Below are 16,209 nucleotides of genomic sequence, written 5' to 3' on the forward strand. Positions count from 1 at the left end.
TCAGATCCCTGCCTGGCTGCTGCAGTTCGAAGACCAACGACACAGCGCCGCCTGCTGGTTAGATGAAGCCCAGTCCTGGATCAGTGCGCCGAGCTCCTTCACCAGCGCCAGAAGTCTCCAGAACTATGCAAATGCACTGCAGGTCCAAAAGACACACTCTCTCTCACACAAAAATAATAATAATGCAGACGATACATTTAAAAGAAAAGGAAATTACATCACATACTTTAATATAATGAAGTACACATTAAAGCTTGTAAATAATACAAATATAAAATGATTTTATTTTTCTGCATCATTTTGAACTATAAAAAAGGGAAATAATAACATGTTATTATACTTATATTGTGTTTTATAAAGAAACTGTGGATCATATTTTTATTAAATACATTTTAATATTAATATATTAATTCGTTTTTGTATAAACATGTGTTGTTTTAAATAATATATATAATCTTTATTTATTTATTTTTTAGTATTTAATCTTATTTTAAATGTAATTTAATAATAATGAATAAGTTATTTTACATAATAATATACAGTATATTCCCCCCCCAAAAAAAATACTAAATAATATGATTCATATTAAAAAATATGTTTTAAAATCTTAATATTTTTATATAGTAATAATATTCTATTTTGAAAGTTAAATAATTATTTAAAAACAGATAACGTAGTAATACAAATTATTATATATTTTTTATATTATTTCTTACTATTTATTTATACATATAGTTTTCTTGTTGAAACTAAATTGCATATAAAAATTAAATACAATAAATTGTCCGTCGAGCTTTCATTGTTTCTATTTGATCCACAGTTGGTTCTGGAAGACTCCGAGCGGATCCGTGACAAATTCCAGGACTTCAGGCCGGTTCTGGCCGAGGTATCCGCCGTGTGCGACATCACGGATCAGGAGACGGGTCTGGAACAGGACGTGCAGCTGGTCCGGACCATGCAGAGCAACATCCTGGAGCCGCTGGAGCTGCTGCAGCAGGCGGCGCTGGTGCGTGTTGGACCGGATTAAGAAGTTCTCTAGACTTGTGTGAAAGAAACCAGCAGTAATGTGGGAGGAATAAGACATTTTCTTTTTATATTTCCATCACTTTTACCTGTTCAGATATCAGAGGCAGACAATCACGGAACATCATTTATTTTTAATAATGTTAGATAAGGTTATTTAGTAAAAGAAAATTGAATTTTAGACATTCTAAAATGTCGTCTTTAACCAGAATATTAAAACACATAACTATATATTTTAACATCTTTGTTTTTCTTGATTTCTTGTCACATTTCCTTTAAACATATATATTTTATTCCTATTATAATTCACTTCCTGTGACCCCTAATTCTCATCAAATGTCTTTACATAATTTATAATTTTCAATGTTGGATCTATTTGGTTTCTCCAGGAGGTGGGGACGATGGAAATGGAGCTGAAGACTCTGGAGAGGAACATTCCGAAGATCCAGGCCATTTTAGAGTCCGTGGAAAACCCCGGCATCCGAGCAAGCAAACACCTCAACAACCGACAGGTAACGTGAGGAAGACGGTTAAGAAGGTTAATTGTTGACGTTAAACTGAATTTTTATTAGCTGTGACCCAGGGTCAAAGGTCAAAGTTTGTAGCAGGGAGTCAAAATCCTTCAAGAAATGTATTTTTTAATCAGACTGGTCCGAAAAAAATTCCACCTTTTTCAGTGAAGATATGATCTTTAAAAATACTCTTTTTCCTTCTTTTTCCTGGGAATGTTAATTAACAAATATGTTAAATCTTTTTTTTGAACAAAAAGATGGAGAGGTAAACGATGATGGTATGAATGTTGTCGGAATATTACTTAAAATAATGTTTTGGAAAATAATCTTTTTTTGTTTTGGTTTGTTTTTATTCTTTAATATTTTATTTAAATTTAATTCTATTTTTCATTTATAAAAATGTTTTCTTGGACATTTTCCCATCATGTCAGACATGTTAATTGCAATAAAGAATGTTCTTTTCGTGCTACATTTGCTCTTTTCTTTGTAAAAACGTGTGTTGTTGGTGAATCTAATGTCTTGTTCTGCATCTGGAGGTGATCCTGGCCAACCTGCAGTCGATGCGGAGAACCCTGGAGGAGATGCAGCGCTGCCGGGCGGAGCTCCGCCTCCCTCCGAGAGCCCGCGAGAGTCTGCAGGTCTTCTCCAGGGTGGAGGTTCTCCTGCAGACGCTCACGGGGCTGCAGCAGCTGACCCAACAGCAGGTGGCGCTGTTGCAGGTGAGACAAGTCTCTGCCGTCAGACGTTTGAGTTTCCCCGATTTAAATCTGGTGGAGTTTGACGGGTACGATCAGAGATGAAGGTCAAACTTATAACCAGCTAAACATCGACCCCTGACCCCTAAATAAAAGCAAAAATACAAAATATTCATGTGTTTCTCAGAACAAGACGACGGAGGAAACGCAAGAACGTGAAGCGTCTTCAGGCAGAAGTCTGGTAAATGTTCTTCTGAGTCCAGAGATGTTGCTGTGTTTAACAAGTCTCTCTCTCACCTTTGACCCCAGGACGCTCTGGTGGAGGCCGACGAAGAAGAGGTCGATGAAGATGACAGAAGCTCTGACACTCTGACCTGCAGCCCTCCAGAGGTAACTCACTCCTGATTGGTTTAAATTCCTTTGGTATTGTCTGGTGAGACTAATAAACCAACATTTATACATTGAATTGAAAGGGTTAAATATAGAAAAAATATATATATATTATTTATTATTTATTTAAATTTAAAAATATAGCTTGAATTTTTGGAGTAAGAATAATATTAAACTCTGTCTAAAAAAAAATAAAAATCAGTAAGAAAATCGTTTATTCAATTATTAAGCTTTTAACATTAAAAAAAAAAGTGATGCTTTAAAATCTAAAGTTTTAACATTCAAAGGGTTAAATTGTGTTTCGCGAAAGTGTTTTTTATCTTTTCATTTCTGTTACCATGACGATGCAAGAGCAGAGAAACGATGTAAGGATGGGGAGTCATGGTTTTTATTTATTGGTTGTAAAGGGAATTCATCGAAGTGAATGTTTTCAGCTCTTTTGCTACTAAACATTCATCAGCTGTGGATCTTCTGTCAGAGGCAGCTGCTCTTGAGGAAACACAGAAACTCTCTCTCACACACACACACACAAACACACACTCATCTCCGTCACCGTCCTAGGATCCCGAGGAGACCTTCTGTGCGGGCGAGGATGAAGCGGCGATGAAGATGGTCTCGGTTGTGAAGGTAAATGTTGTCAATAAAGCACAGAAGAAGCAACAACGGATTAATGTGAATCTTCTCTGCGTCCTCACGTCTCAGGAGTCCAAAGAAACTGAAGGTCAGGACGTGACTGAAGTGAAGGCTCCGCACGACGACGTGGTGGTGAGTTTGTTTGCTCTGTTGGTTTAGACCAGAGGTCTGTGAAAAATAACTGGTGTAAATTCTGATCGATTATTACTGTCTGAAAGGTCTTTTCTTTGACTCTTGACTCGGAAGTTCGATTCACTCCAGTTCACTCCAAAAATAGACCAAGAAACTAATGGAAAATATTTATTTTGGACAGTTTTTATCAATATATTATCACATGAAACAGGTCCGCAGTGAAGAAATGTCCTCTTTTGTGTCTTCAGTTACTCAACATGATGAATATGAAACAGAATCGTCCATGTTTTACTAAGAGAACATTTTTTGTGCAACGTTCGTCTGGTTCTCGTCCAACTCAGATCCAGTCGAATCTTCTTCTCCGTTTAAATGTTTTTTCTATTACGTCTCTTAATCTCTTCTTTTCTTTAAGAAAAAAGGGTAGTTTTACAGAGTCAGATTAATTAAGTTAAATAATAGTTACAAAGCATTTTAAAAAGATAATTCTCTGACAATTTTTCTTGGACTATTTATTTTCTGTATGACTTTTTCTTCTTGTAGAGACTGGGCTACAGATAATGGGATGTTATAACTTTTTTCCAACACACCATTGAATAAAATATGAATTATGTTTCGTTGTGTCGTGTCATTGTGTATAAATGAAGACACATACAAAAAACTCAGTTAGAAATTGAACTATTTATGGTGTTTTTCTATTTAATTTCTATCTTTTAGCTCGACACGGACCTGAGTGAAGCCACTCGTCACACGGAGGATCCAGTAGAACCGACGGCAGAATTGAATCGACCTGATGAAGTCGCAGAGATAGACGACGCACCTACGTCTCACTTCCTGTCAGAGCAGGAAGTAGCAGACCAGAGAGACACCACAAGTCTGGACTCATCCTCTGATCCTGGTCCAGGAACTGAAGGTCTGTCTGAGTCCTCAGCGGAGATGACGAGGTAAAAGAGTCGGGACAACATCAGGAGACTCTCGTGTGCTGCTCTGATCTTTCTGCTTCCTCAGGGCCTCAACATCTGACCGGACCGTCCATCTGGACCTGAAGGACTCGCCGTGTGACGGACCACCTGCAGAGGAGTGGACGGGAGACGATCAGGTGATGATTCTTCAGCTCTCAGACGAGTCAGTGACTCCTCCATGTGGCCTCGAGTGAAGCTCCTCCTCAGTCCCTCTGGTTCCTGGACCTTCTTAGCAACACGATGAGCCAAACACATGTCTGTTCATCTGCTGAATCTATCTGGACCACTGCTGTCTTATTAGCTCATCACGGGAGCAGTCCAGTTTAATCCTCCTCGTTAAATGAGACCAAAAAGCTCCTCCACTTAGAGAGTTCTGTTCCTTACGGTGGTAGGAATGAGTCAGTTTGATGAGGAGAATAAATAAGTTGAAGGTCGGTCACAGCAGGCTCAGTGCCGGATAAAGATGAATCACGTCAGCCGGATTAAAGAGCCACTCCTCCTCCACCAAGAAAGATTTGAAATATGAACAATGTTCTCGTCTCCACTGACTCGTCTTCTCCCACACAGTGTTCGCTCTCCAGCTGGATCTGTGGTTTGAGTCTCGGACACACCAGTGAGCCGCTCCAGAGTCCGACTCACCTGAGCTCTCAGGTGAGACTGAGTTCAGCCGTGAGTCAAGGAGAGCCACAACATAACCCTTTTACGTCCTCTCCTGACTCTTCTCTTAACTCGTCTCTTAACTCTTCTCTTGACTCTTTTCATGACTCTTCTCTTGACTCTTTTCATGACTCTTCTCTTGACTCTTTTCATGACTCTTCTCTTGACTCGTCTCATGACTCTTTTTATAACTCTTATCATGACTCGTCTCATGACTCGTCTCATGACTCGTCTCATGACTCGTCTCATGACTCGTCTCATGACTCGTCTCATGACTCGTCTCATGACTCTTTTTACAACTCTTCTCATGACTCTTTTAATGATTATTCTCTTAACTCTTTTCATTACTCTTCCTGTGACTCTTCTCATGACTCTTCTCTTAACTATTATTATGACTCTTCTCGTGACTAATCTCATCGCTCTTCTCCTGACTCTTTTATTAACTATTTTAATGACTCTTATGTTGACTCTTTTCGTTACTTTTATCATGACTCTTATCATGATTGACTCATTTAATGATTCATCCCATGACTCCTCTCAAACATTCTCAAGTCCATCAGCTTCTATCAAGGCTACTTTTCTAAGTTATTGAACCAGTTTATGAGTGTTTAACCTGACGGTGACTCAGCAGCTTGAGGTGGACTCGGAGGAGGAGCAGGGTCCAGAGGAGAAGGCTCTGCTGCTGGAGACGTCACAGTCGCTGCTGCAGGGAGTCCTGAATCTGCTGGACCTGAGCGAGGACAGAGCTGAGCAGAAGATTTACAGCCGCAGTCATCTTCTCGCTGCCGTCTGCAGACACAAGGTTCGTCAGAGTCTGAGTTAGAACAACAGGCTCATCTCTGGTTTGAATCTCATCTTTCACTCACAGAAGCTGCAGAAGGTCCTCGCTTCCCAGCTGGCTTTTGTGCAGCACCTTGTCCAACGTGAGCCAGACCTTCTCCGGGTTCAGGAGGAGGCCCTGGCCCAGGTGAAGGTCAGACTCGGAGCTCTACAGGAAGAGGAAGTGGCTTCTGAGAGGAAACTGCAGGTCAGTGTGTCCTTGTGTGTCGTTGAGGGTCCGAAGTCCTGACGGTCCACCTGCTGCAGGACTGGACGAGATGGGAAGACGACTGTCAGCGACTGAACTGCGTCCTGGACGAGCTGGAGGTCGTCGTCAACGCGGAAGATCCAGAGAAGGACGATGAGGAGGAGGCTGTGAGGCGACACCGGCTTCAGTCCTGCCAGGTACGAACACACCTGTGGAACCGTCAGGAATGATGGCGGTCAAAATCCAGCGATGAGTTCACTGAGAGGGACTCAGACGAGAAGTGGACTCGGAAGTTTACTGTTTCATCTATTGAATCATAAAACCATCATGACGAAAAGTGTCTTTAGTATCTGTTCAGGAAAGTTTTAAATGAAGTTTTTTCTAAATAACTGCAGATGTTAAAGTTCATCAAACATTTTTATGAATATTAAAGAAATGTGAGGTTAAATCTCTTCATGTAACTTCAATTAAAAACATGTCTGTGTGTTCAAATGTTCTGTTTCCATTCCTGCTTCTTAAGAAACTGGAGAAAGTTTGAAGCTTATGGTATTTCCACGTCGACATTTCCCGTTTCAATAAAACATCCTCTTCCTGTCAGCGTTTGAATTCATGTCTGTCTCCCAGCAAGCACTGCTCCAGCTGGAGGAGAGCCGAGCCGCCCTGGGACTGATCCTGGACCAGCGTGGACGGCTGCAGGCGGAGCCGTCGTTTGGTTCCTCGGCCAGACAGGCAGGGGGCGCCCTGGAGCTGCGCTGGAGGAGACTGCGGCGGTGGCTGGAGCAGGAGGTGAAGCGCTGCAGGGACATCAAGGACAGTCAGACCAGGTGAGGAGCCCAATTGCGAGAAGATACTGTGACTCACTGCTGCTCCTCACAGGTTCCTCTCTCTGTCTGACTCGGTCAGTGAATTTCTGCTGAAGGCCAGGAAACACCTGGTGTTGACCTCTGACCTTGACCAGCATTCTGTGTGCAGGAGTCTGATCCTGCTGCTGGTGAGTGGAGACTAGTTAAGAAGACCTGCTCCACATGTTCCTCTGGGTTCTTCTTCTCTGCAGGACCTGAGTTCAGAGATGAACACCAAGGATGTCCAGAAAGCCGCCGCCTCCAGGGACGCGGCTCGGGCGCTCGCTCTGAGAGACACCGACGCTCCGTCGCTGAGGCGTTGGCGTGACCAGCTGGAGGAGGACTGGAGCCAGCTGACCTCTGACCTGTCCGACACTCAGGAGCAGCTGCAGCAGGTTCAGAAAGAAACTGTTTGAACCATTACTTAAAAATCTGAAAACAATGTTCAAGTAAAAAATATAACAAATGTGGCAAAACATCCTGGTTAAGTAGGTCATTTAAAAAGAATGTCACAAAATAAAAAACATGTATGTATCTTTTAAGACTTAAAAAATGTAGATAATTAAAAATGCATATTCAAACCTTAGCTCTACACAGAGTCTCAGATGACTGAGCTAAATATCCAGAAGAAAGAAAAATGGACGTATTTATTCGTCCAAGTTTTATGTAAAACTGAAAGAAAGAAATGAGAGAAAAAAAAGGTTTTTGAAATATAAAAAAGGATATTATACATCAGAGATTAGTGTAAATATGGCAAGAAATTGTATGTAACTTTTTTTTAAGAAAAGGGGGTAAGAATGTTAAAAGAACAAATATTTTGATTAAGAATAGAAAAATACATGGTTGTTAAAAAAAGAAGGCAAAATAAAAACTAAAGAAATTGTGATTAAAAAAAGAAATTCCATGTTCGGGTGTTTAACTTGTGATGGCTAAATCATAAATTCAACTATTTTAGAAGAAGAAAAATAAAATCTGGTTGCTAAAAAAAAGCAGGCAAAAATAAAGACCTTATTAAATGTAAGTCATTTAAAAAGTAACTTAATGTCACAAAATTGCAATTAGAAATACAAATAAAAGCTTATTTTTCAAGACTTTTAAAAAGTAGAAATTTTAAATACACATAAAATCTTACTTTACTGAAGGAACCAGATTAAATCTATTCGATACAGTAACTCGTGTTGATGACATCATCGCTCTCTGTAGCGTCTGCTGCTCTCCTGGCCTCCTCTGGAGCTGCTGGCACACCTGGAGGTCTGGATCCAGAAGACCTCGGACCGGCTAAGAGAGTCTTCGCTCGCTGAAGATGAAGCTGAGATCAGGACGAGTCTGCAGAAACTCAAGGTTCAGATGTTCTTCTAGAGTTTGCGAACGCATGTATTCAGTCGAGATAGCAGGGGGCGGCAAGCTCAAGTTCATCAACATTTATTACAGTTGCATTACATTTATTATATTTATATACAGAGTTCTATAGAACGTTATCAGCGACATTCGGTTCAAACTTTGAGTTTCTTTTTATATATTTTTTAAATTTAATTTCTGCATTTTAACGTTAAATACGTTTTTTTTATTTTTTATATTGACATGTTGAATCGGTTTTTATTAAATCATTGAACATAATGAATTAGTTTTTCAACATTTTTATATTTTCAAAATGAATGCATTTCTTTAATTTTTTTAAATTCTAATTACAATAATTTACAAATTTCTAATTGTAATAGTTTTTTATTTATAACCTTTTAAGTTCAATATAAAAATGTTGGTATAATAGATCCACCATGATAATTCGATCAAGTGGCTATTATACCAAAAACGAAATTCTTAAAAAACAACAAAAATATTTCAATTTTAAAGAGAATCTAAGATACAACATATAAAATGTTGAATTCATTTTTATTTAATAATTGAAAATGTATCATTTGTTTTCGAAAGGTTAAATTTCTTTTTATTTATTACAAAATTGAAATGTTTTTAAAATTAAAGAATTTTTTTACACATAGAGTTTGATGTTATAATTCCAATAATTCCAAAATTTAATTTCTAAATTAATTATTTTTTTACACAAAGAGTTTGTTATTCCTTTTACAATAATGCAATTTTTTTTTTCTAAATTTAAGATTTTTTATTTCATAACCTTTTGAATTGAATTTGAAAAGGTATAATAAGGTATAATAGTGTCACCATGATTGGCTGAAGATTCGGTCAAGTAGCTCAGTTCTATTTTGATCTAGTGACTGCTACTATATAATAAAAACTTCTTCTCCACCACCGCACCTGCACTCTCTTCTTCACCTCTTCCTCCTTCTCTTTTTCATCTCGTTCGTTCCTCGCAGGAGTCGCGGGCAGGTTTGGTCGGTGTGCAGCTGCTGCTGGACTTCCTGACCCAGCCCGGACCTCAGGTGTCGGGCGAGGACGGGCAGTCGTCGCGCTCCGTGAGAACGACCTTCGCCGAGCGGGTTGGAGACGTCAGGATGACGTGGTTGAACCAGCGGAGGGACGTCGAGCAACAGGTGTGATTTACGCCTCTGGACCAGGATGGAACCGAACAACACTCGTAAATTTTTATCCCACTCACAAGAACGTGTCTGGTTCAGATCTGCAGGCTGGAACTGATCCTCCACACGTGTTGGGACGCAGAGAAGCAGCTGCAGCGTCTTCAAAGATTCTTGGACGAGCAGGAGAAGCTGCTGAGTCGGAGGAAACGCCCGCACAGTCGATCCCAGGCTCGCCGGGACCTACAGAACTGGGAGGTAAACGTGAGCCAGAGTGTCTCGGTTCTTCCTGTCTCCCGTCTGATCATGATGATGTCACTTCCAGGTTGAGGTCGGAGGTCTGGTGAAAGTGTCCGCGGAGCTGCAGCAGCTGGAGACGACCTTGTGTGTGAAACCCCGGCGTGGACGGACTGAGACGCTCAGAGGGTCATGTGACCGTCTGATGGAGCAGGTACACAACACACCTGTGGTCCAATAAGAAGCAAGACATCAAAATGTTCTTTACATGAGTTTGATGAAGATTAGAAAAAAAAAACCACTTACTTTTTTAATGTTTTTTTTTCTTCTTAAATTAGGCAGTTATTATAATAATAATTAAGCATTATATATTTAATGTATTTTGTTGTAAAGCTTGTTGTTTTAAAGCTTCTCTAAAAAATATATATGACTTTTTCTAATTGCAATTTTTTTTCCTACAGTTTTCTTAATTATGACACTGGTCAATGACTCAATGTTCCTTTTTCTTAATTATTCACTCGAAATAAAATATTTTAGATTTGAAATCTTCCTTACAACTGGATAAATAAAAATATTGTTTTTCTTCTGCATATTTATTTAGTAACGCATCAAAAGCTGGAATTACACCAGTTGAGCTCAGTCGTCGGAGACTCGGAGTAGAGCGGCTCCTCTAGTGTTTTGGAAGTCTCGCTTGTGTGTTCCAGGCTCGTCCAGCTGAGAGGAAACATCGGTGCTGGACAAGATGAAAATGTTCTGGGCTTCGGAATGTCTGGAACTTTCTTAGTCTGAACTGAAACAAAGTCTGCTTATAACCCATAAATAAACGACGATCGATGATGAACGCCCTGGAATGTGTTCGTGTTCGTCTGTGACGTGATCCTCTCGTCGATCTGCAGATGAAACTTCTGAAGACCTCGTTGCAACAGACGACACACGACTGGGAGCAGTTCGAGGAAAGTCAGCGTGAAGTTTATCTTCTGACCACCAGGCTGCGCTGTTCTCTGCAGAAACTGACCGAAGCTCCTCTGTTGTCTCTGCGACAAACTGACCAACTGCTCAAGTGTCTGCAGGTCAGTCTTCCTTCCATGTTAATGTATTTATATATACCTGGAGATCAAAGCAATCGATGGGCGATGATGAAAAATAACACAAAACCATTTTTTTTCAAATGCATTAATTTCAAAAAATATATAGAATAGAATAGAAAAGAATAAGAACAACAAATATTAAATTATTTGTTTACATATAAAAAATAATAAAATAAAATCCAAATATAAGACAGTTGATAAAGTAAATGTAAATAAATGCATTAGAGAAGAAAAGCTGCTTAACATTTTAAAAAAAGTAAAGTAAAACTGAATCAATTGTGCAAAGACAAAAAAAACATATATAAAAATAATTACAAAATGAGTCGCACAGTATTAAACTAATTATTACGTAACATTAACGTTTGTGCATGTGTGTGTGTGCATGTGTGCATGTGTGTGTGCATGTGTGTGCAGGGTCTCCAGGAGCAGTCTGCAGAAGGAGAAGGTCAGTGGGAGGTCACGCTCGGATCCTTCCAGGAACTCCAGTCGTCTCTGGATCAGAACGTCGCTCAGCACTTGAGCAGCGACTTGAACGAGGAGCACAGAAGGTGAACATGAAGTCATGAGAAGTGGTTCTTTGAACGCCTCCCTGAAGCTACTGTGACTCGTGAAGATCAGCGTTAATTATCCAGATGTTGCAGCAGCTGAGAAGAACGGAGAAGATGCCGTTTGAGATTAATGTTGACGGGTCGTCCATTTATGAGGCTCCTCAGAGTGTGAACGATAGATCTGTGCTCATCCCTCGCCGTGGAATTCACAATTCACATCACAATTCACCTCACAATTCACCTCACAATTCATCCAACAATTCATCCAACAATTCACATCACAATTCATCTCTCAATAATGAAACTCTCCACATGTTCTCACATGTTTTTCTTCTGAAAACACGACATAATAAAGATGTTTTCAGGGAAGTAAGTCGATGGTTGTTGTTCAGGTGGAGCGAGACGCAGCAGAAGCTCAACAGAGACGTCCGACGAACCTCAGACGTTCTCTCGCTCTGGCAGGAGCACAATCACTGCTCGGTCATCTGCCGCAACCACCTGATGCAGCTGAGCGACCAGTGGAGGGCGCTGTCGGACTGTGAGCGGAGCACGGAGGAGGGACTTCCATCCTTGGAGGTGAGTCGACAAGACAAATGTTTTTGGCTTTAAAGTTTCTTGATGAATCCTGAGGATTTAAAAACAATGTATTTGTGTTGAAGTCAAATAAAAAAAATACAAACCAATATTATGAGAAAATAAATAAAAACTGAAACAAAATGAAATATAAGCGTTTGTGTGAAAAATATCAAGAGGGAAAAAACATTAAATATTAATAACTTAAAAAGTAATAGTAATTTTTACACTTTTTCCATTTTCAGAAATATAAGCACAGTTTCAAGAGTTTATTCCCAAGATTGGATCGAATCTAAACTCTAGAATACATTTATTAAAACAATAAAAATACGAATCAAAAGTCAATAAAGGAATAAAAAAACGTTTTGTTAATTCAACTAAAATAAACATCACATGAAATAAACATAACATAAATCATGAATATTAAAAAGAGGTAAATGTGTTATAAAAGCAGTAAAATAAAAGTTAATTAAAAAAAGAAAAATGTTTTAAATCATAATTTAATAAATGAGCTTCAAGAGAGTAACACGGAGGAGTTGTCAGACAAACTCCATCACTGCCGTGACAGATGAGCAGATTAAACTTCACCAGCAGACACCACTGATATATGATGAAAGAATGTTCTCTGAAGTTTTTAACGAGCGGCGGATCAGTCGCTGCAGCGAGACCTTCCTCCGTGTTACACATGAGTCATACAAGTGCAGGTGAATCCTCCTCACGCCTGGAACCACCTCTGCCCTGACCTCTGCTTCAACCTCTGCTGCAAAATGTTACCTCTGGGTCAAGGTGACCCGAAGGCCCGAATCATCTTGACCCAGAGACAACGATGGAATTATTTTATTTTTTTATAGTAATTTTATTAAATATTATTGAAAAATTAAATTAAATCGTTTCTATATTTAAATTACATTTTTTTCAAAGGTAGGCTTTTAAATTCAATATTAAAAAATATAGATGTAAATATTCAACATTATCTAAATTAAAAAAGTTTCAACATCTCAGAAGTTAAATTCAACATTTTCATTTTGAAATGAAAAAGCTACGAATTATAATATTTATTTTTAAATTATTGAGATAAAAATATCAAACTCCAATTTAAAAATATATATACACACACATCAAGTATTAAAAAATATATTTTTTAATATAGAATGATGATATTTATATATATATTGATGATTGAATTCAAAAAATAATAATTAAATGTTTATTTCAATACATTTTTTATTTAATAAACCAATATTTTAGTAAATGACTTAATGTTTTTAATTACTGTGCAACTAAAACCAAACATGTCCACACAACTTGAATTAAAAAGTTCAGACTAGTTTTCCGACTCACTGAGCTCTCTTCGTCACACTCCCTCTCAGTGAACCCATCACTGCAGCTACCTGAGTTCAGCAGGTGTTTTGAGTTTAGCTCAAGTCAAAACCAGAACCACCTGCTGATACTAGCACGACACCACAAGCTGCACCAATGTTCTGATCCCAGTCTCCCCTGCGTGTCCAGGCCTCCACAGACGAGCTGCAGAACAGCCTGGATCGAGCCCTGACGTCATCGCGCTCTCTGGAGCAGCGTTTGGATCCACTCGGCGCCGGGTTGATCCAGTCCGAGAGTCGCCTTCTGTCGCGTGACGTATCGCGGCTGATCCAACGAGCGTCCGACAGGAAGACTCGCTCTCTCGTGAGTTCCTCTGACACGACGCTCGCTCTGATTGGTCGATGACGTCTGATGTTTCACAGGAGGAGCTGAGGTCGGTCCGGGATCTTGAGAGTCAGATGGAGAAGATTCTTCTGGATCACCAGACAAACCACGACTCAACCAAGGTTCACAACATTTTTGTTTTTTTTTGAACGGTGACATCATTCCAAGATGATCTTGTTGAGAAATCCAACATATAAATACATTTAATTTAATAATATATAAATTGGACGATTTAATTAGTTTTTATTCAATAATTTAAATCAATCATTTCTATATTCAAATTTGTATTTGAATATATTGTATTGGTATTATTATAATTATTATTATTATTTAAATTTGGATTCATATTTTTCAACGAATATTTTCAACATGAAACAATTTACACAGTTTGATATTATTTTTCCAATAATTAAAAAATATTATTTCTGTTTTTTGGGGTTTTTTTCAACCGCCTTTTAATTTTTTATTTAAATGTTTATATTGGATCTTTGAAATTAAACTTCAAACTCTTTCACAAACAGAAAAATAAACCTTTATAGCATTAATGAGTTAGCATCAACACTTGTTAGCATCAACACTTGTTAACTCTTCCGCTTCCGGTGAGCCTTTGATCGACTGCTTGAACGTAAGCTCCTGCAATAATTGCCAAAAACAGTCGTTTTAACGACTACTTGTCCGGATTTTATGCTCATATCACTTAAGATATGTAGCAAGCATCTATGATCTATGATCGTGATGCTCTTTTCAACATCAGAGAGTCGATGGAGGACTTCACTCGCGACAGTTACCAACGTCCGGTGAACGTGTTTCCGGCTCCGCTTCTCATCGACTCGGACTCTGTGGAATATTGTTTGATCTCTCGGGTACCGGGCGATTTCCTCAAGCGATTGAGTCGGGCTGGAGTTCAGGTCAGGATGAGACGCGCAGTCGCGATCGCTCGGAACAACTCTGACGTCATCGAACGTCATCGATGTTTGATCGACATTCCTCTCGCTGAAGAGCTTGACGACACATCAGCACTGCCGTCTGTCCAGACCTCAACGAAAGGTGGTAAGATTTTTTCATTTCCTCTCTTTAATTCGGCTTTTACTACCGAGTTGAACTTCAGTGACAGCTGGTTCCCACGTGACCGCTGTTCGCTTCAAAAGATCCTGCTCTGCGCGCCTGTCAGTGACGCGGCGTCGTCAGTGACGTCATCGGTGCTGAATGTGGGACTTCTTAATGTTCGCTCCATTACTAATAAATCCTTTATTCTTAATGATCTTTTCACAAGAGTTAATTTGGATTTATTATGTCTTTCTGAGACTTGGCAGAGAGAGGAAGAGTTTATTCATCTGAACGAACTCTGTCCAGTAGAGAGCGCTGTTCTGGGGAAGCCTCGCCTCTCTGGTCGTGGGGGAGGTCTTGCTACTGTTTTTAGGGAGAGTTGTTCTTGCAAAGTGATTCAGACACAGGAATTCACTTCTTTTGAATCTCAGATGATCTTGGTTGGTTCTACAAGACCTTTCTATTGTGTGTCAATCTACCGCCCGCCTGGTCCTGCGGCGGTGTTCTTTAAAGACTTTAGTGACTTCTTATCTTCCATTATTCAAATGGAATCTGTTCTTATTCTTGGAGACTTTAATCTTCATGTTGATGACGTCACATCTTGTTCTGCTAAAGAACTTTTAACTTTAACAGAAGCCTTTAATTTTGAGCAACATGTTTCTGAACCCACTCATCAAAAAGGCCACATTTTAGACTTAGTTTTTACTCTTGGCCTGGACATTTCTAATGTATCTGTACATGATGTCCATCTGAGTGATCATTCTCTTGTCTTGTTTAACCTGGACTTCATCCCTGAACCTAAGCCTTTGAAAGTTAGGTCTCAGAGGCGTGTCATCTCAGCCGATACTGCAGACAGTTTTTCTGCTATGTTTGACGCTCTTTCCTTTGATGACTGCACAGACGTGGACAGTTCGATTCACTGTTTCACTGGTCATTGTGTTGAAATACTGGATCAAGTGGCACCTGTTAAATCGAACTTGAAAATTCAGAAAAAACGGTGCCCTTGGACAAATGAAGATCTCCTGAGTCTGAAGAGACTTTGTCGAAAGACTGAGCGTCTCTGGAAGTCCACTAAACTTGAGGTGCACAGACTTCACCTCAGGGATCTGTTGACTTCTTACAATGAGATGGTACAAACTGCTAGATCTGATTACATCAGAAAACTGGTAGCAGCAAATAGGAAAAACCCCAACGTTTTGTTTGACACGATTAATTCTCTTGTGTCTCCTGCTCCTCAAATCACGCCTGTCTTCTGTGAAGCTGACAGCAATGCATTGTTGAGATTTTTCATTGACAAAATTAAATTGATCAAAGAGAAAATCTCTCCCCCTTTGTTTGGAACCCCTACTGTCTCTGAGCCCATCTCCTCCTCTTGGTCCTCCTTCACTGCTGTATCTTTGGGTGATATTTCGGCACTAGTGAACAAGATGAAACCATCCTCTTGCTCAGATGACGTCCTTCCTTGTAGGCTTTTTATCAAAGTATTTGATGTAATTGGCCCCTGGGTTACCAATATGGTGAACCTCTCCCTTTCCACAGGGGTTTTTCCCAATGCATTTAAACATGCCATTGTGGAGCCTCTGCTCAAAAAACCAGGCTTAGACCCAACTGACCTCAGTAATTTCAGGCCTATTTCTAAGCTCCCTTTCTTGT

General features: G+C 39.5%; 1 protein-coding gene across 1 annotated transcript in view; it reads left to right on the forward strand.

Annotated features, from left to right (window-relative positions):
* Positions 1-16,209, forward strand: part of syne2a (spectrin repeat containing, nuclear envelope 2a) — a 63,760-nt gene that overhangs the window by 22,241 nt on the left and 25,310 nt on the right. Inside the window, exons 26-51 of the mRNA XM_087806430.1 lie at positions 5-142; positions 821-1,006; positions 1,413-1,535; positions 2,072-2,254; positions 2,418-2,471; positions 2,540-2,620; positions 3,182-3,247; positions 3,323-3,385; positions 4,100-4,326; positions 4,391-4,481; positions 4,912-4,995; positions 5,630-5,803; positions 5,870-6,028; positions 6,088-6,225; positions 6,653-6,852; positions 6,905-7,019; positions 7,083-7,265; positions 8,074-8,211; positions 9,201-9,377; positions 9,462-9,617; positions 9,685-9,810; positions 10,493-10,666; positions 11,099-11,232; positions 11,625-11,808; positions 13,315-13,488; positions 13,548-13,631. Of these exons, the coding sequence (XP_087662556.1) occupies positions 5-142; positions 821-1,006; positions 1,413-1,535; positions 2,072-2,254; positions 2,418-2,471; positions 2,540-2,620; positions 3,182-3,247; positions 3,323-3,385; positions 4,100-4,326; positions 4,391-4,481; positions 4,912-4,995; positions 5,630-5,803; positions 5,870-6,028; positions 6,088-6,225; positions 6,653-6,852; positions 6,905-7,019; positions 7,083-7,265; positions 8,074-8,211; positions 9,201-9,377; positions 9,462-9,617; positions 9,685-9,810; positions 10,493-10,666; positions 11,099-11,232; positions 11,625-11,808; positions 13,315-13,488; positions 13,548-13,631 (3,612 nt within the window). The remainder of the gene's footprint in view (positions 1-4; positions 143-820; positions 1,007-1,412; positions 1,536-2,071; positions 2,255-2,417; positions 2,472-2,539; positions 2,621-3,181; positions 3,248-3,322; positions 3,386-4,099; positions 4,327-4,390; positions 4,482-4,911; positions 4,996-5,629; positions 5,804-5,869; positions 6,029-6,087; positions 6,226-6,652; positions 6,853-6,904; positions 7,020-7,082; positions 7,266-8,073; positions 8,212-9,200; positions 9,378-9,461; positions 9,618-9,684; positions 9,811-10,492; positions 10,667-11,098; positions 11,233-11,624; positions 11,809-13,314; positions 13,489-13,547; positions 13,632-16,209) is intronic.

The sequence above is a fragment of the Callionymus lyra genome, chromosome 13, assembly GCF_982586985.1.
Source record: "Callionymus lyra chromosome 13, fCalLyr1.hap1.1, whole genome shotgun sequence".
NCBI lineage: Eukaryota > Metazoa > Chordata > Actinopteri > Syngnathiformes > Callionymidae > Callionymus > Callionymus lyra.